This window comes from Arachis hypogaea, chromosome 7 (assembly GCF_003086295.3).
Source record: "Arachis hypogaea cultivar Tifrunner chromosome 7, arahy.Tifrunner.gnm2.J5K5, whole genome shotgun sequence".
Lineage (NCBI taxonomy): Eukaryota > Viridiplantae > Streptophyta > Magnoliopsida > Fabales > Fabaceae > Arachis > Arachis hypogaea.
The window spans coordinates 78,716,792-78,736,911 of record NC_092042.1 but is presented as its reverse complement, the minus strand read 5'-3'; the positions used below and the strand labels follow the sequence as shown (position 1 = coordinate 78,736,911).

The 20,120-nt window shown below is 35.9% G+C and overlaps 2 protein-coding genes and 1 long non-coding RNA gene across 8 annotated transcripts; 2 read left to right on the top strand and 1 right to left on the bottom strand.

Moving 5' to 3' along the window:
• The first annotated feature begins 1,780 nt into the window (after nucleotides 1-1,780).
• Nucleotides 1,781-5,984, top strand: LOC112703589 (uncharacterized). Its single transcript, XM_025755119.3, has 4 exons — nucleotides 1,781-2,025; nucleotides 3,793-3,915; nucleotides 4,732-4,851; nucleotides 5,724-5,984. The coding sequence occupies exons 1-4, from the start codon at nucleotides 1,989-1,991 to the stop codon at nucleotides 5,786-5,788; spliced, it is 345 nt and encodes a 114-aa protein (XP_025610904.1). The 5' UTR covers nucleotides 1,781-1,988; the 3' UTR covers nucleotides 5,789-5,984.
• A 782-nt stretch (nucleotides 5,985-6,766) lies between these two features.
• LOC112703587 (uncharacterized) lies at nucleotides 6,767-11,114 on the bottom strand. Of its 6 annotated transcripts, none has more exons than XM_025755114.3 (8): nucleotides 10,621-11,114; nucleotides 10,308-10,363; nucleotides 10,071-10,195; nucleotides 9,260-9,419; nucleotides 8,563-8,981; nucleotides 7,949-8,449; nucleotides 7,580-7,682; nucleotides 6,767-7,097 (listed from the first exon to the last, which is right to left on the bottom strand). In XM_025755114.3, exons 1-8 carry the CDS (start codon nucleotides 10,687-10,689, stop codon nucleotides 6,974-6,976), a joined length of 1,557 nt encoding a protein of 518 aa, XP_025610899.1. In that variant the 5' UTR covers nucleotides 10,690-11,114; the 3' UTR covers nucleotides 6,767-6,973. The 6 variants fall into 6 exon arrangements, with proteins under 6 accessions (XP_025610899.1, XP_025610900.1, XP_025610901.1 ...); XM_025755115.3 differs by having other exon boundaries at nucleotides 6,767-7,091; XM_025755116.3 differs by having other exon boundaries at nucleotides 7,949-8,434.
• LOC140174523 (uncharacterized) lies at nucleotides 7,992-9,160 on the top strand. Its single transcript, XR_011864200.1, has 2 exons — nucleotides 7,992-8,131; nucleotides 8,246-9,160. It is a non-coding gene; the product is annotated as an uncharacterized lncRNA (long non-coding RNA).
• Nucleotides 11,115-20,120: the final 9,006 nt, after the last annotated feature.

The window sequence follows — 20,120 nt, the reverse complement described above, 5'->3', positions numbered from 1 at the left end:
ATAATCCAAAAATGATGATATTTTGATTCCCTGGAATCAAACTTATTTAAAATTAGCTTTCAAACTTTGAACCAAATATGGAAATATGATATTCCCATCTTAAAATTCTTAGAAATTATTTATAATTCTTCCAACCACACACACCCATATGTATTAAGTTAATGGGTCTCTCATCTTATAAACTCCTCACTCTTCTTTATTTTTTTTGATGTAGGACTAATTTTAACACTTCTCACACTTGCAACACTAACACTATTATGCTAGCTACCTTCATTCAAGTTCCTCTGTTATGAAAAATGTTATTCACATTTTTGGTGTAAAAAACAAAATGTCACTGTTAATTCAAATGTAAGACAAAAAAAATGTATTAGTCATCTAGAAATTTTTTTATATTATATTATTTTTTATTAATATTTTTATTATTCATATATAACATAAATAACGCTAAATATAAATGTAATGATAAAAATTAAAGGTTAACTACTTTGTAAGATATTGTAATTTAATTTAATTTTTAATTTAACTTTTATAGTTTAAAAATTTGTAATAAATTTTTTAGACAAAAGTTTAAGAACCATCAATTTTAACTTATATTAATTAGTATTTTTAGTTAATAATCTAATATTTTTAGTCTACTAGTCTAATACTATCTTTTAGCACATGTTTTTAAATATTGCCAATAAACTGTTAGCCAAAAAAATAATTTATTTATCTAATTCTTTATTTGATATAAAACTTTTTAATTGAATTCCTATCTTTTATTTTATTTATAATTAAATTCTTAATGTAAAATATTTTTTGGTTAGGTTTCTTTTGCTTAAAAATAAAAAAAGTATTGTTTTAGTATTAACATTTTATTTAAATCTTAATTCTATTTTTAATATTTACAATAACTTATTTTTATTTCAAATCTTTTATTTCGTTATATTTTTGTCATATTATCAAAATTTAAACTTTTTTTTCAAATTATTTTTCTTCTATTGTTATCTTTTATTTTTTTTCTTTTATTCTTTTTCTACTTTTATTACTAAATCGCTATAACTACTATCACAATTATAATTGTTGTGGCTACAAGAAAAGATAGAAAAATATTATTTGTACATTAAAATTAACCACCAATATATTTGTGTATAAATATATGTGTGGTTTAATTTATTTTTATAATGTATTTATATTTTAGCATATATTTTATACTGGTGACTAATTTTGGCGGCTAATTTTAATATACACGTAACATAATCCAAAAAGATAATACTGGAAAAGAGCTCCAAAAAATATATTTTTGATAGTTTTAAATATTAAGAAATAAAATAGTAGTTCTACATCTTAAATAAAAATTAGAAACAAATTCCTATGATTCTAAAAGTTTAGTACAGTAAAAGTCCACCAAATTTTTAAATCAAAAGGTTTTAATAAAAAAGGATTTTTATAATATCAAGACTCGGTTGCAAAATTTAAATTATATGATAATCGGAATCTGAGTGATACCTAAAGAATTTAATATCCAGCAAATTTGGTGCAGATTAAACATAGATATTCAAATTGATTTTGGAAATAAAAATATTATGTATATATAAAAAATCAATAATTAAATGACCTATTTTATATTTATATATAAAAACAGATATTATTTTATATATTTTAATATATATTTTATAGAAAGAATTAATTTTGTTTATACATGTATGATAAAGTTTTGAAATATATATATATATATATATATATATATATATATATATATATATATATATATATATATATATATATATAAGTAAAAATTGGATAAAGTGTGAGGTGTTGATTGATGCTAACGCTGATTCACTGATTACTGAGTGATTAGTGTTGGATTAACGTCACTACGACGTTTATTGACTTTGCTATTGCCATCTCACCCTCTCTTTCAAATCACCCTCTCCCTTATTCTTCTTTCTCTCTCTCTCTCTCTCTCTCTAGCTCTCTCAAGCTTCTGCTGCCAACCAATCTCTGCAATGGGTTGTACTGGATCCTCACAGTCCAAGCCTGATGGTTAGCATCATCCACTATACCCCCTTTTTTTTTTTTTTCTTGGGTCTTGTTTTCATTTTTTATTTTATTTTTTCTGTGAGCTGAACTTTATCTTTTGCATTTGGTTCCGTTTTTGGTAAAGGCTTCGGTTGATTGATGATGGGTTGTGGTCAAAATCTGTTCTTTCTTTCTTTCTTTCTTTCTGGGGATTTGTTTGCTGGGGATGCTGTTGATCCTTATAATTGTAGAAACTCCCCAATCATTCTTCTTATCATGTTAATCACTCATCGAATAGTGAGTTTTAGTTGGTAAATATGAATAAAGAATTTCATGGCATAGTTCAGAGCTGCAAATGATTTCTTGTTTTTTTTTTTTTTGGGGTAGGAGTGGGTGGGGGAGTGGGGTTGGGGATGTGATTATGTGAAGTACATTTGTGTAAAGAAATGAAATTCATACCTTTTGTGATACTGTGAGCATTTTTTTTCCCACTCCTGTGGTATTGATTTTTGTTAACTCTGATTGTATCAAAATTGTTCCAAGCATTTTACATTTCCGGTTAGCCAGTTTCAAGTTCGGATAAGCTGCGATAAAAGAAGAGAATTGTGTTAGGCCTTTGATAGCCAAAGTAAGATTCTGTGGAATTTCAATGAGAGGGATCAAACACAGAATTGTGCTATGGTCCTATGGCTCGAGTATAGTGTCAAATGAGAAATGGAACGGTCAGCGAGAGAGTCGACTGACCTAGTGAGATAAAGCTTTGTTGTTAATCTGCTTGATTGTTTCTGAAGGTGTTCTTTTGTGTTAAACTCTAGATGGTGTTTAGATTTGCTTTAATTAGGTTCAGGTGATCTGTTTGGTCTATTTCTCTTTTTGGAAAATTTAGTCACTTAGTAAACAACTGTAGTTGGTTGTTGGTATTTATTCACTTAATTGATTCCTTTGTGAATTGGGAAGTTAGAAAGGATAAAAACAAGTATCCAATTAGTTTAGTTCCCTTTTCCTTTGAAAATATGTTTTTTTTTTCTTTTATTTTGAATCTTCAAGATTTTGGTTGAATCACTATAATTTGGTGGACACATTTGAAACAGCATGATGAAGTTTAGAGACCAAATACAGTTAAAACTTTTCCAGTATATTTATAAATTTATCTTTATTCCTTTAAATATATGGTCCGATGCAATTGACATTGAAAATGCTACCTTAGTTCCGAGTATCTGAATAAACATGATGATACTAAAAGTTTGTGTTTAATTTTCCTGTCTTGGAAATAAGGAAGATAAGAAGCTGCAGCTTATATTTGAATATGCTATTTTCTAAGACCCCATCAATTATCAATTGGACTTTCACCGTGTGATCTCTGCATTGAAGTATGTATCCACAAATAGATACATTCATATTGGAGCATTACAACACGATGGGGCCTTTTTTTCGTCTTTCGTTAGTACCATCATCAATTGGTTCTGTAGTGATATTTGTTGATAGATAATAATACCATAAAGGGAAAAAGGTATTGTAGACTGATGATTAAGTAATATGTGAATTGAGGTGCACTCTCAGATTGTTGTTGTTTTCTGTTTCTAAGATTAAGTTGCGTATGTAAATCATGTAATTTCTTGTTATTCATTATTGTTAATACTTGTGGATAGAATTTTGATTCCATAATATACTGAAGTGTAAAATTACCATCCTAGAAGCTTGTTCTTGTTTCGAATTCTCTGGTGGTTTCAGCTTAAAGTTCAATATCAGTTTCCATTTGCACCAATATAAAATTGATGTATTTTATAACAGGGGCAGCGAAAAAGATCCGGAAGCCTAAGCCTTGGAAGCATCCTCAGCCAATAACAAAGACTCAGCTAATACAACTGCGCGATGAGTTCTGGGACACAGCTCCCCACTATGGTGGCCGTAAAGGTATTACAAAAATTTAATAAGCTACTATATTTGGATTCTTTCAAGACTTACGCATAATGAAATGGGCTAAGTAAACACAAGTGGCCTAGATGGTTCTGCTAGGTTTTTGTTCATATCATGGTGAAATGAATGATGAAATGTGATTTAAGTGTGTTTATCCGAAGAAAATAGGTTTTCACCTAAAGCTAATCAAGGAAAAATAGAAAATACTGCACTATTTTAGGAGCTCTATTTGATGTTAGTCACTCATGCATATAGGGTTTATGCATTGTGGATTCTCGATTCTCTTGCTTTATACGTAGAACTCTGGCTGCCAAGGAACAGTAGATGGGATTATATACAAAATCGAGTTGACTCTGATGCTCGAGTATTGTCGAAAGAATCCAAATTAGAATTGCTACTTAGCTTAGAAATATGGAGATAAGATAAAAAAGGAAGAGTTACTTTTAGTTATTGTTCCCACAATGACTTTGCCAAAAGAATCCACATTAGAATTAACACTTAGCTCTATGGAGATAAGAAGATAGGGAGAGTTGCTTTTATTTATTGTTTCCACAATGGCTTTGCAACGTTTTAGTTATAGGAAATTATTGAAAGATGATGACTTCTTCAAGTGGAAACGCCAAGAATCATAGTATGTTTAAATAGCAGCCATCTCACGATAACATAATATAATAACTCCAATTCCGAAAAGAAAGTTAATATCATATGAGTATGCAAGTCTGGTCAAAATCATTTTGTTTTGTTTCATGTATGAATAAATGTGTTAGTTTTTTCAAGTTAATTGAAGTGCATATCCTGTTTTCTGGATGCTAGAGATTTGGGATGCTCTTCGAGCTGCTGCTGAGGCTGATCTAACTTTAGCACAAGCGATTGTGGATAGTGCCGGGGTTATTGTCCAGAGTTCGGATTTGACAGTATGCTATGACGAAAGAGGTAACCTATTTCCTATTGAAATCACTTATTTTATCTTGTTATTGAACAAAATTTTAAAAGTAGAAGGCGACCAGAAAAGAGTTAAATGATTAGAGTCTTGCTTTTAAAGTTAAAATTGAAAGTTATTAGAATCCAAATATCTTTTGTGGAGCTTCCAACAGCACTACCATACTTTTTTGTAATAATTATCCAACTGTGTGGTCCAACCTTACTCTTATCATGTGACATCCACCTTTATGATGTGGATTACTATTGAGTGAGTACATTGCCTGTTGTTGTTGAAAGCTAGTTCACCCCACCACCATCACGTTTTTTCACCCAATCATGCTACATGTATATCAAAAATTAACTACCGAATCAGCCACCTATATAGAATACATGTTGAAATACAAAATATGCATTAAAAATGAGTTAGACAATATATGGATACACAAATACATAGTGACTGATTTTTTAGGTACACGTAGCATTGTTATTTTTCATCCTAGTTGCCCTATCATATAAACATACAACATGCTTATGAAATATGAAATATGAAGTGTAAATATATGCTACAAAATCCCCGCAAATACTGAATTTATTTTATGAAGGGTGGCATGTCTAATCCTTGCCCAAATTCATCGTTATCGACAACGAAGCTTTCCCAGTTGAATGGTTGCCTTAGTGTTCTATCATCAATCATATTTATTTATTTATTTTTGTCAACCAAAAAGAGGGAAATTGTACTCTGGATCTAGTGTTCTTCATTATGCAGCTGAGATTCCCTTTTATTAGCAGTATTTTTTTCCCCTTAAATGAAAATACCCAAAAGTAAAAGAAAGAAAATATATTTGTTTTGTTTTGATTGTTGCCTGTATATACTTGTTTTGCAGGAGCAAAGTATGAACTACCAAAGTATGTATTGAGTGAGCCAACTAACCTGATTCGGGACAGTTAAATAACAGACATTATAAATAGTAACATTGAATGATGAGAAAGCTATATTGTAAATCAATGTATATTATGATGATCTCATTGATTTGGTAACTTTGCATAGAGTAGTAGCAACTGTTATTTTCCCTTTCCAACTGCAACTCACCTTTGACAACTGTCTGCTTTTATGTTTCCTCAATCAATTGAGCAAATCTCTTTAAGTCTGTTCCCTATTATGCTTTGCTAAATACGGCTCCATTATTTATTTTCCATCAAAGATTAATGAAATGGACATGTCAATTCTGATTACATGCTTGATTAGAATATAGAACTTCTCAATTGAGATTTTGATTTGCACTTTTCATAAGATGTTGTATAAAGGGCTATTTACACTATAATGCAAAAATACTGAACAAAATATGACTACGCTTAGCATGTTAATGGTTAACTTGTGTAATCAAATTGTTGGATTGGTAAGTGTAATACTAAATGCACTAATAGAAAAAATAAAAAAAATAAGAGGTCAATTGGGAATTTAGGCTACCATGCAATAAATATATTTTCACCAAGATTTTTCTTCTACGTATTCAACTTGTTATATTTGCAGTGTTATACCGATTACCGATATAAGCACATGAAAATTTCAGGCCAATTAAATCAGTGAAGTCACTAACAAATTGTCAAACTAATAACAAGATGATCAACTAAGATTAATGTGGTTTCTCTAGCTTGACCAATTTGTATCATTGTAAAAAGACATCAAAAGCTTCTATTCTCAATTAGATTCACATTTTTTTTTCTCATTGAGCATTTGTGCACAGTTCAAGTGAAGATGCAGCTTAACTTTTTTTTTTTTTTACCGGTATTCTGCTTTTGCTTTATTGCACAATAGAATGATCCATTCTAACTGGCATAGCCTCGTATTGAAAAGGCATCTATGGTTTCCTCAAGAAGCCTTGATTAAGAGTTGGCACTTCACAATGGTTAAGACAAGAGGAGGATGTGAGAACAAATGAACAATATTAGAAAGCGAGTGCTCAAGGAAAACATACAGATAAATGTATTTCAACTGCCTTGAAAACTTCCATGATAGTAAAAATATCTACACAATCCAAAACCCTCACTCACATCATTACTGTACTATCAGCAGCACTAATGGATCATACAGCTTAAACCATTGTCTCCACAATCCTGTAATTCTATCTTGATCTCAAACTCTCTTGAAGAATGAAAGTATATTGCCCTGTTTGGGATCCTTGTTTACCGTTTTCTTGCTTCCTTTTCCAGTGGTATTCGCCACAGCTGGAGTCTTCTTAGTTGCCGGGCCACTGGAACTTCACACCAGTGAATACAAGGTTAGTCACAATTAAGAAGCTTGAACGACAAGGCAGTAAATGACTAAAAGTAATCAAGCTTAACAATCTACTTTGTTAAATATCTTAAAAGTAATTAGTCCAAATTATTTTCAACACAGCCACAAAATAAACAGGCTGTGTTTTTCTAATAGGTTCCGTGTTTTATGTAAAAAGCTTCAAGCACACACAACTTAGCTGCACTAGATTCAAGCACAAATCTCCATAACGTTTAGCGTTAGTTCAATAAACTCAGTTCAAATTTTAATATCACAATTACAAAATTTTTTCTTGGAAGACCTTGAAAGTTGAAATATCAGAAATTCATTGTGGGGTGCAAGGAAAAGCCTAAGTAGCACTGTTATAGTGCTTAAAGGGCAACTGATTCTTTTCAGTGTTGCCTGTTACCAGTCATTTTGTTCAAATGCTAGAAATATAAGGAATTAAGGATGAATAGCACTAACCTGTTGACAGAATTGGTAGATACATTATTCTCAGATTTCTTTGTTGCAACCTTATCAGCTTTCTTCGCTTCTGTTTCCTCCCCTTCCCAGACTACTTCAGTTACTGGAGAGAAATAAATAAAATAAAATACAACAGAAAAAAATGTAACATAAAAGACTTGTTTCCTGAGAATTGCTAAATTACTTGATGAAGTTGTAAAGGCGATAAGTTGCTGTTCAAAAAAGATTCAAAGGTGGATAGTTGATCTTTAATAAAGAACAAAGTTCAAAAGAGAAGTTCCAAAGAAATCTATTATATTCATAGAAAAGTTAGCCCATAATCTTTAAAGCAAATTGGGGATATGAAACTGCTTTACAAAAGATAGATACCTTCTCTCCCTCGTTCATCAATTCTGGTCTTCATCACTTTTCTCCTCTTCGGTGAACCAGGTGCAGCATTCTTTGTACTATCCTTATTAACAGAAATATCAGGAGCACAACTCTGTGGCTTCTCACTAGATGATTTACCATTATTTGTGCATTTGTTGATAACCGATAACTCTTCCTGGAAAGGTTGGTTGGCTTTTTTATCAGATGATTTTTCTTCCTTAGCCATTGGTTTATTTTCTCTCTTTGTATCGGAATTTAAGGTGGCTTTCTCCGATGACTTGTTATCCTTTTGTTTAGAATCTTGAGATGATTGCTTCTTTGGCAATTCTGGTGATGATAAACTGACAACATCTTCATCTTCATCCGAGAAGTCAAAGACAACCCTCCTTTTCCTATTGGATGATCGCCTTACTGTGACATCTTGATTATCATCATCACCACTGCCATCTGCTTCACGAGCGCTAGCTTGGGCATCTTCAGTAGCTACTGAAACATTTGAGTCTAAATAAATATAATGGAGACAATATTAACTTTTATATTACTATTACTTTACTATTAAAATTAAAATCACCAAGAAAATTGTGAAAATCTAAAATATTGCAATTGATACCAACCACTATGATTCGAAACTGCGTTGCTACTTTCTACTGGCACGGAGCTAGGCTTGGGTTTTGCAGATGCACGACCCCAAAAGCTTGCCAATGAACCACCAGTAGAAGAACCACTTTTATCAGATTGTGCTTTCTTTTTTCCTGCAGGCACTACCTTTTCTTTGTCTTCACTGGGTTTGTTAACCTGATCATGAACTCCTGTACTCCCTGTACCATTGCTTTCACTCTTTACATCTTTCACCACATCCTCTGACTTGAGATCAGCTCTGGGAATTGTATCGTGTGCTATATTTTTTTGAGGTTGCAGAACATTCATCTTTGTTTGTCCTATGCCTACTGAAGCTTTTGTCAGTGGAGTTGCAGCAACCAATGGCATGCCATCTACATTTCGTTGAACAAAAGAACTAGATATGCCACAGAACCTGAGAAATATGTTGGTTAGCATCGTGATGAAAATAGAAAATTCTACAACTGCTACTGTACAGCACACTATTTGTTGATTGAGCTAGCATGACATTTTATCTCCATGCATAATCATATGAAATATGTATGCAAATATTAAATGAAAATAGAAAATTGACTGAAATTAGAAATTAACAAACTCAAGATAACTAAATATTTTCAACCTCTCACTGCACTATCAGGCACGCTAAACAAATGCTTCTGTACCGTATAGAAATTTTGATGGCATCGAACCTACCTGTTATCTCTCAAGCAATTGTCAACTGACCATGGCTGCTTGAAGAGCTCCTCTGCTTGAATAAATTCTGCATTCCAAAGCACAGCTGGGTCCTTTGGGATGCTAGCTTGCACACTGTATACCTGAATTGAGCAATTGCCATCAAATTCTTGCTGTGCTTCTGCATAAGAGTGGGAAAAGATTAATGTATGTATGTATGTATTCCTAACCCCTGATGTACACAACCAATAGGCCACTTCATATCAAACAATGACAATCAAACACTTTCTGATCATACAACCAGTGAAAGCTCTTGATAAGAACTAACCATTTATTCCATTATATGCAAAACTGAGAGTGCAGGTCATACCAAATGTTGTGTAAGAGAATCACCAAATAGATTCAAATCGGGTTGAATAAGACACTAAATAACAACCCCTGTTTAGCAAGAGTTTAAGGAAACACAAATTAATGCAGGTTCTGTTTGTTTCAAGACTGGCCTTTAAAGCCTGATATCTTGAAGATTAATCACACGAGAGTAAGCTGAGCAGCTAAACAGCAATGAATGAAAATCATAATGGATCCAAGGTTTTATAATCAGAATTTGAGAAACTAAGACACAGAACAAGAAATAGTTATGACACAATGAAAATCTTTTACTGAAAGGGTGCCGCAGTGAAAACATTAACCAATATGGAGTAGTTAAATTTGGTTCTTATATCCTCTCCTTTTCTAACAAATTCCTATAACGAAGATGAAATCACAGCATGTAAAACACTCTAGCATACTGATTAATTACTTCTTGGTTCAGAAAATGATCATAGGATAGTACCTGCTAGCTTTGGGCCAGTAACAAGCCTTATGTGGTAACTTGGGTGGCTGCCCTTTAACCAGCCAGACAAAGCATAAACAACCTCCAATCCACCATCATGCTTTTCAACAAACTCCTGAAGCAACCTTTAAAAAAAATAATAACTGCTCATAAAATCATAGCATTATTTTTTTGGGAGGGAAAAACAAAAAATTTAAGGCAATTTTTTTTTCTTTTTGAGGGGGCGTTAAATTTTACCTCTTTGCCTCATTGGAAGATATCATGTAATTACGACTAAGCCACTTATATGAAACCTGAAAAGTACGCAACACTCTATCGAATCAAAATTTGCCACTAAAACGAAACAAAATTGGGAATAACAAGACATGAAATTGGTTTGACCCACAAGAAAAACCCTCCGAAATTCAAATCCAGAGAGAAAAATTTAACGAATTTAAGATTTCTCAAAGGGAAAAAAAAAAAGCAAATGGTAAGTGTGAAGTTGCTTAAATTACCCGAGAATCAGAGAAAATGGGGGAAAACTAAAAGGAATAAGAAAGAGAGAATATACCACTTGAAGTTTATCGGAGACGAGGGATTCAATCTCTTCGACCAAAGCTAGGGTTTGGGTTTGCGCCATAAGGAGAGAACGATTACGAATTGTTAGAGAAGAAGGTTTTCGCGGTTTTTGGTTTCTAGTTTTCTAGTCTTTTCCCTCTGCTTCGGATTCCAATTGGCAATTAGAAATACCTCACACTCTCATCGTTTTCCCGCCAAATGATGTTCCTTTGCCCTACACACATTCACGATTGGCAAGAATTTCTGATAAAATTAAATAGTTTGTTAATATGAAATGGGACGGGTGACCATGTTGTCACGGTAAATTTTTAGAAGGCTATTTAACAGTATTTGTATATTTTTTTGGAGTGTTTGAGAGTATTCTAGATGGTTCTGAAACGTTTTAAAATGTCCTAGAAGTTCTTGGAATACCCTAGAAGGTTCTAGAAGACTCTAGAAGATCATAGAATATTCTAGAAGAGTGTGGATTGATATAAAAGTATGAAGAGTTGTATGGAACAATCTAGAAGTATTTAGAAAGTAGTGGTAGGATAGATATTTATAAAAAAGGTTCTAGATGATTAATCTAGACCGTTGATTATTTTTAATCCTAACCATCCATTGAAGAGGTGGATGTCTATAAATAGAAGGTAAGAGTTAGTGTGAGGGTGTGTGAATCATTTGTAACCACACTTGAGTACTAAAGTGTTCTTTCCACCAAGCTTCCTTTTTCTTGTGTTCTCTTGTGTTCTTAGCTTTCTTGCTAAGTATTGAGTGTTAGGCTGACTTGGTCTTAGCTCAAGAGGTTGAGTAAGTCCGAGTGTCGACACGGTAGCGTTGGAGTGTGTCCAAGGCCGTGACAACTTCGTATCCGAGCAAGGTTCGAAAGGGAGCACAAGTGGTTTGTGGGAATGGCTTCTAATATCACCATGGAGCATGTTGAGTCTCAAAGGGGAAGGAATGCTATTCCTTCTCAATGGGGAGGCAAGAAGATCCGTTCTTCAAGTGAGCCTAGAGGTAAGGACTCTAACTTCTTAGAAGAAAGAGTTTCTATGTTAGAAAATGTTCTATCCTCTATGGATGAGCGCTTCCAAAGGATAGAACATGACAAGGAGACCCTCGAAGCTCACGTGTTGGGAGAATTAGATGCTTTCAAAGAAAGCATGCTCCAAATCGAAGATAAGCTTGAGAATTCCTTGAAGCTATTTGAGGAAGTTCGAGTTTGGTTCGAGGAGGCAAAATCTCGACCAACCATTATAAGGGAGATGACAAAGATTGATCTCCCAAAGCCAAAGGAGTTCAAGGGCGTGAGGGACGCTCGAGAGGTGAAGAACTTCCTATGGCAAATGGAAAGGTACTTTGAAGGCCAAAGGGTGGTCGAAGAAGCAATAAAGATATGCACTGCAGCTCTCTATCTTTCTGATAATGCTACTTTGTGGTGGAGGAGAAAGAGCGTAGATATGGAGAATGGTACTTGCAACATAACCACATGGGAAGATTTTAAAAGGGAGTTGAAAAGACAATTCTTCCCTGAGAATGTGGTTTATGAAGCAAGGAAGAAGTTGAGGGAGTTGAAGCACAAGAGTACGATTAGCGACTATGTAAAAGAGTTCACTACTCTCACACTTCAAATCCCCAACTTAGCATCAGAGGATGCATTGTTCTTCTTCATTGATGGACTCCAACCTTGGGCAAAGCAAGAACTACAAAGAAGGAATGTTAAGGATGTCGATGAGGCCATCGTGGTGGCCGAATCACTCACTGAGTATTATAGGGGAGACTCTAAACCCAAGTCTTCTTCCAAGCCTAGTTCTACTAAAAGTGGGGGAGACAAGGGAAAGAGTTTCTCAACCAAGAAGGAAGGAAAATACTCTTCAAAGAAAGAGTACGAGGAAAAGAAGAAGGCTTTCGTACCTAAAGGAGGATGCTTCGGGTGCAAGGGACCACACCAAATGAAGGACTGTCCCAAGTTAGGGACTCTGGCATCTATCGCCGAGGAACGAGAGGCCCAAATTCAAGTAACTGAGTGTGTTGGATCCATCCAACACATAAATGCTGTGAAGGGCAAAGAAGCAGGCACTACAGAAAAGAAAGGCTTGATGTATGTCAAAGCCTTTATCAATGAAAAACCTGTCATGGCTATGATCGACATTGGTGCTACACACAACTTCATCACGCCTGATGAAGCAAAGAGGCTTGGGTTGAAGATCACCGAAAAGAATGGTTGGTTCAAACCCGTGAACACCAAGAGTGAACCCCTTAAGGGAGTAGCAAAAGGGGTTGAGATGACTCTTGGTTCTTGGAAGGGCCTTGTAGATTTCTCAGTAGCACCCATGGATGATTTTAAAATAGTCACCCTCGATTTGCAAAGGAAGGCAAATATAATATTTATGCCATACTACGACGTAGTATGCGTCATGGAGAAAGGGTCTCCATGCATGGTCCCTACAGTCTCTAAAGTTGGAGGACCACCGATACTCTTTGCTATGCAACTCAAGAAAGGGTTCAAGAAGGGAGAGATTACATATTTGGCTTTATTACAAGAGGAGTCAACATCTGAAAGAGAAGACGTTCCTCCCAAAATCAAGGAAGTCCTTGAAGAAAATAAGGATGTGATGCCTCCCAAGTTGCCAAAACAACTACCACCTAGGAGGAAGGTGGACCACAAGATTGAATTGGAGTCAGGAGCAAAGCCGCCCGCCTCAACACCTTATAGGATGGCACCGCCAGAACTTGAAGAGTTGAAGAAGCAACTCAAGGATTTGCTAGATGCTGGATTCATCCGTCCATCGAAGGCACCTTATGGCGCACCCGTTTTGTTCCAAAAGAAGCATGATGGTTCATTGAGACTATGCATCGACTATCGAGCACTGAACAAGGTAACCATCAAGAACAAATACCCCATTCCTTTGATAGCCGATTTGTTTGATCAACTTGGTAGAGCCAAGTGGTTCTCAAAACTAGATTTGAGGTCAGGATATCACCAAGTGAGAATTGCTGATGGTGATGAGCCTAAGACCACGTGTGTCACGAGGTATGGATCGTATGAGTGGTTGGTAATGCCTTTTGGCTTGACCAATGCTCCTGCGACCTTCTGTACCTTGATGAACGAGATCTTTCGACCTTACCTTGATCGGTTTGTAGTGATCTACTTGGATGACATTGTTGTCTATAGCAATACTTTGGAGAAACATGTAGAACACTTACGAACCGTGTTCAAGATCTTGCGAGAGAATAACCTATATGTGAAGAAGGAAAAGTGTTCCTTTGCAAGGGACAAAGTCCACTTCTTGGGACACATCATTAAAGGTGGAACTCTCTGCATGGATCAAGGAAAGGTGAAGGCTATCAAAGAGTGGGAGCTGCCAAACAAGGTATCTGAATTGAGGTCATTCCTTGGGTTGGCCAATTACTATCGGAGGTTTATCAAGGGATACTCCGCCAAGGCTGCACCATTAACTGATCTTCTCAAGAAGAATCACACTTGGGAATGGTCAAAGGAGTGTCAAAAGGCCTTTGATGAGTTGAAGGCTGCTATCACAGAAGGTCCAGTACTAGCACTACCCGACTACTCAAAGGTATTTGAAGTCCACACTGATGCTTCTGACTATGCCATTGGAGGGGTTCTAATGCAAAAAGGACATCCGATTGCCTTTGAGAGTCGCAAGTTGAATGATACAGAGAGGCGATACACCGTCCAAGAGAAGGAGATGACCGCGGTAGTGCATTGTTTGAGAACTTGGCGCCACTACTTGCTTGGTTCACACTTTATCGTCAAGACAGACAATGTGGCTACAAGCTACTTCCAAATTTAAAAGAAGTTGAGCCCCAAACAAGCTAGGTGGCAGGACTTCTTGGCTGAGTTTGATTTTGAGTTTGAATACAAGTCAGGCAAGACTAATGTGGTAGCAGATGCGCTGAGTCACAAGGCTGAATTGGTGGCCATTTCTATGGTTGAAGGAGATATTGTGCACACCATCAAGGAATGGTTGCATCACGATCCATTAGCCAAGAAGTTGGTGGAGTTGGCTAGAGAAGGTAAGACCAAAAGATTTTGGCTAGAAAATGACCTTCTCTACACTAAAGGGAGAAGACTATACGTCCCTAAATGAGAAAATCTAAGAAGAAAATTAGTGAGAGAATGCCACGACACCAAGTGGGCTGGTCACCAAGGTCAGCGAAGGACCTTGGCACTCATTGAATCTTCTTATTATTGGCCTCAAATGAGAGATGAAGTAGAGAGCTATGTGAAGACTTGTCTTGTGTGCCAACAAGATAAGATTGAAAATAAGACACCAAGCGGGTTGTTGGAACCTCTGCCTCCATCAGAGCGACCGTGGGAAAGTGTCTCTCTAGATTTCATTTCTGCCTTACCGAAGTCTGAGGGGTTTGGATCTATTCTCATGGTAGTAGATCGATTTTCGAAATATACTACCTTTATACCCGCCCCTACTGACTGCACTGCAGAGGAGGCAGCACGACTATTCTTCAAGAATGTGGTGAAATATTGGGGATTGCCTAAGAGCATCATTAGTGATCGAGATCCACGCTTCACAGGACGACTATGGACAGAGCTGTTCAAACTCCTTGGGTCGGAGCTTCATTTTTCAACAAGCTTCCATCCTCAAACCGATGGGCAGACTGAGAGAGTGAATGCCTTACTCGAGTGTTACTTGAGGCATTTTGTTGCTCAGTTCCCATATAATTTGCAAAGGAGTGAGTCTACAGGGAAGAGTCCGTTCGAGATTGTGACTGGACAACAACTGCTTACACCTCACTCTCTTCCTTCCCCTTACTCAGGGAAGAGCCCTGGAGCTTATCATATGATTAAGTCTTGGGAAGAACAAGCAGATGTCACTCGTTCTTACCTCGACAAAGCTGCAAAGAGGATGGAGAAATGGGCAGATAAGAAGAGGAGGCATGCAAGATATCAAGTGGGAGACAAGGTAATGATCAAACTTCTTCCACAACAATTCAAAGCCTTTCGCAAGGTTCATAAAGGCTTAATCCGTAAATACGAAGGGCCATTTGAGATCATTGGACGTGTTGGGGAAGTTGCTTACAAAGTATAACTCCCTCCCTCTATGAAGATCCACCCTGTCTTCCATGTGAGTATGCTTAAACCATATCACGAAGACCAAGATGAACCGAGTAGAGGTGATTCAAGTCGTGCTCCGCCTGTGGTGATTAGATCCTTTGATAAAGAAATTGAAGAGATCTTAGCTAATCGCATCGTGCGACGAAGAGGAGTACCACCAAGTATCCAATACTTGATCAAGTGGAAAGGACTTCCGATAACTGAAGCTAGTTGGGAAGCTCATGAAGATCTGTGGCAATTACAAGAACACCTAGAGCGCTATCATGAACAGAACGCGACGATGACGTCTGTGCATTAGGTGGGGGAGAATGTCACGGTAAATTTTTAGAAGGTTAGATTTAACAGTGTTTGTATAGTTTTATGGAGTGTTTGAGAATACTCTAGATGGTTCTGGAACGTTCTAGAATGTCCTAGAAGTTCCTGGAATACCCTAGAAGGTTCTAGAAGACTCTAGAAGATCATAGAATATTCTAGAAGAGTGTGGATTGATATAAAAGTATGAAGAGTTGTATGGAACAATCTAGAAGTATTTAGAAAGTAGTGGTAGGATAGATATTTATAAAGAAGGTTCTAGATGATTAATCTAAACCATTGATTAGATTTAATCCTAACCATCCATTGAGGAGGTGGATGGCTATAAATAGGAGGTAAGAGTTGGTGTGAGGGTGTGTGAATCATTTGTAACCACACTTGAGTACTAAAGTGTTCTTTCCACCAAACTTCCTTTTTCTTGTGTTCTCTTGTGTTCTTAGCTTTCTTGCTAAGTATTGAGGGTTAGGCTGACTTGGTCTTAGCTCAAGAGGTTGAGTAAGTCCGAGTGTTGGCACGGTAGCGTTGGAGTGTGTCCAAGGCCGTGACAATGTGGTTTGGATACATAAATTAAACACTTAAACTGGTTCCAATAGATTTTAAATTAGATATTTTAGTTTTTAATAAATTTTTATTATAATTTAATTTTGATGCAATACATCAAATTACGTCTTATTATATTAGTAAAAATAACTATTTTTAAAAATTAATATATGAATAATCATCGAAAAAAATAAATATGATTGAACGACTACAAGGCTGGCGGGCTACAAACAAATGAAAGCCCCAAAAAAAAAAAGCAAGGAATCAGACGGATCAAGCAAATCAAATCCGATCCAAGCCCGATTGCCTCTCTCATTCAAACACTCCCATGTGCTTTCACCAAAAAGCAATGTACACACTTTTTTCTCTTGGTCAGAGAGCAGAGAAGTAAGAGAGCTTCTTCCCTAAGCTATTCACTAAAGAAGAAAGAAGGAAAAAGATTAAGCTTGAAAGGCAGAGGTCTAATCAACCATTTCAAACTACATCAAGCTAAGGCAAAGGTCAAAGATAATACATTTCCTATTGCATGCATACTGCGTTCTTCTTTTCTTCCCAACTCTCTGCCAGTCTGAAAATGGGATACATGGGAAAGATGAGTTCTGTTCTTCACTACTATGCATCTACGATTAAAATTATGTCTTGGGGACCAAGTTGTTTTTCAATGGCCAAGATCTAGATTTACCATTGAAGATATCCGTTTCTGCTAATATGTGGCTTTCGGTCAACAAGAAAAGGTCAGAACCAAAGTTTCTATTTTGAGGATTAATGGAAAAAAGTGAGATGGTGGGTTGGTGTAGCACAAAACTCGAGAGTTGACTTAGGAGAGAGCAACTCAGCAACATGCAAGGAGATAAAAGAAGATTTTTCACCATTAAGAAGCAAAGGAGAGATAACCCAATGGATTGAGGTTTTGTTCTGTGAAGAGCTTTCTGAAGAAGTTTATCTACTTGGATAGTGCTTCCTAGTCAAAGGAGCATTCCGCCAGAATGAAGAACTAAATCAGAGGCTAGCAAATTTGGTTTATCATATAGCAAAGAGGCTGTTGATGAGTCAATCTCCTTCATGTTTTACAGATTGTAATTTTATTTTTAATGTATATCTTTCTGTAATTTCTTGAGTGTGAAAATACATAAAGAGAGAGCTCAAGTAAAAGCCAATGAGTGTTGAAAGGCTGAGTGATACACTTGAGAGAAAAACTTAGAGTTATTTCAAATTTCTTTAGGTAAGTCAGTGTCTTGTATCATGTACCAATAAGGTACCCCTTTCTCAGTTGGGTGAGCACTAAGAGTAAAGAGTTAGGTATTAGTATAACCAAAGTCAAGTTAGGTTAGAACTTGAGTGTGAAAGGATTGTGTCAATCCTGTGGAATTGGTGTATGTAATACTTTAACTATAGTAGAAATTCCACTACTGTTATGGTGGAGACTGGATGTAGGTTGCATAGCACAAGGAAACCGAACCAAGATACATGATGGTGTTAGCTTTTCTTTTTTCTGCTCTTTCCTGTTTTCTGATATTCATGAGACAAAATGGAATTGTCTCATAAATTTTCCGCTGCTAAGTTCAAACAGATTCAAACAGCAAGTTGTTGTAAAGGGTTAAGTTATTAAAAGTAGAAGAATGTCATAGATTCAACCCCGCATTTTCTAAGCTTCTACAACCTTCAATTGGTATTAGGAGCTAAGGTCTCAAGAATCAAGCTTCACCACTTAGAGCAAAGATCCAATGGTGAACAACTTGGGTACAACCACAGTTGTCTACACCCTCACTGAATGCCAGTCAAACAACAGGCCTCATTTTTTCAACGGAAAGAACTATGCCTGCTGGAAAGAGAGGATGAGGATCTTCATTCAATCTATTGATTACAACATATGCAAGATCGTTGTAAGCGGTCTCAGGATTCCAACAAAAACAAGTGCTGATGGAGTGGTGACTCCAAAAGAAGAAACTGAATGGAATGAAGACGACAAGAAGAAGATGAAGCTGAATGCTAAAGCCATCAACCTTCTTCACTGTGCTATCAGCTTTGAAGAGTACCGAAAGGTGTCTAGATGCAAAACAGCCAAAGAAATATGGGAAAAACTCCAGGTTACACACGAAGGCACTAAACAGGTCAAAGATACGAGGATTGATATGCTGCAAAAAGAGTACGAGATGTTTAATATGAAGGATGGAGAAAGCATTGATGAAGTGTTTGAGAGATTCTCAATCATAATCAACAACCTTGATGTTATGGGTACAAACTACTCAAAACAAACCCTAGTGAGAAAATTCCTTAGAAGCCTCACAAAAGAATGGAAAACCACAGCCACTGTCCTAGCCAAGAGCAATAACCTAAGTCCTATAACCTATGATGAGCTGAGAGGAAAACTCCTTGCCTATGAAACCACACACACAAATCCGAACTCAAACAAAAAGGGGCATAGCCCTCAAGTCAAAAATAGAATCAAAAGAGAGTGAGTCTAGTGATGGTATTTTAGATGATGAGCTTATATTTTTTGTTAGGAGATTTAGAAGGATGATGAAGAACAAGGGAAAATACAAGGGTTCAAGCTCAAAGGAACATAAGATGGACTTGATCAAGGTGACTTGTCATCATTGCAAGGAGGCTAGACATTTCAAGCTAAATTGTCCGAAGCTCAAGAAGGAGGAAAAAAGGAAGAAAGAAAAGAAAAGAGTGCTCATGGCAGATTGGGAGGATCTTGAGAACGATTCCAACGAGGAAGAAGATTCTGAAGGTGAAGATAAAACCTGCTTCATGGTTGGAAATAATCATCTTGATGAGGTAAATTTCTATGACTTGACTATAGATGATTTACATGCTATAATTGATGATTTTACTCTAAACACCTCAAAACTGCTAGACAAGTACAATAAATGCAGATCTGAAAAAGATGTGTTAAAGGCTGAAAATGATTTTTTAAAAGAAAAAGTTGAAGGAAACTGAATGTGCTTTGAACATTATCAAAGAAAACAGATTTCTAAATTCTGAACTTGAAAAATTAAAAGGAAAGCACATTGTGGATCCTTCTCAAGAGTTAATTGATGGAAATGAAAGATTAAATGATATGATTAAAAGGTTGAATGGTGACTTAGCAAAATTTGCTCAAAGTTCTAGTAACTTGGACAAATTGCTTGCAAGTCAAAGACCATTGTTTGAAAAATTTGGTTTAGGTTATATAACCAAGGAAAGTGCAGCTTGTAATGATTCCTCTATGAAATTTGTGGCTTCTTCATCAAATACTAAATCCACATCCAACAAATCTGGTATTAGATATGTTCCTGCACTTGAGGAAAACTTTGATGAAGTTTACACAAGTAAAACTGAGCCTTCACCAAGAACCGAACCTACTTCAAATAGGTTAGGTCTGGGGTACATTTCAAAAAATGATGTTACTTTCAAGAAACCACCATTTTACAACAAAACCTCATATTTGAAAGGTCCAAAAGTTTTCAAAAATTTTGGTGAAAATGCTTTTGCAAAGAGGAACAATTATAACAAAAATAAATTTGTCGAAAGAAATGCACATCTTCCAAAAATCAGAAAATTTCAGCCCTCTAATC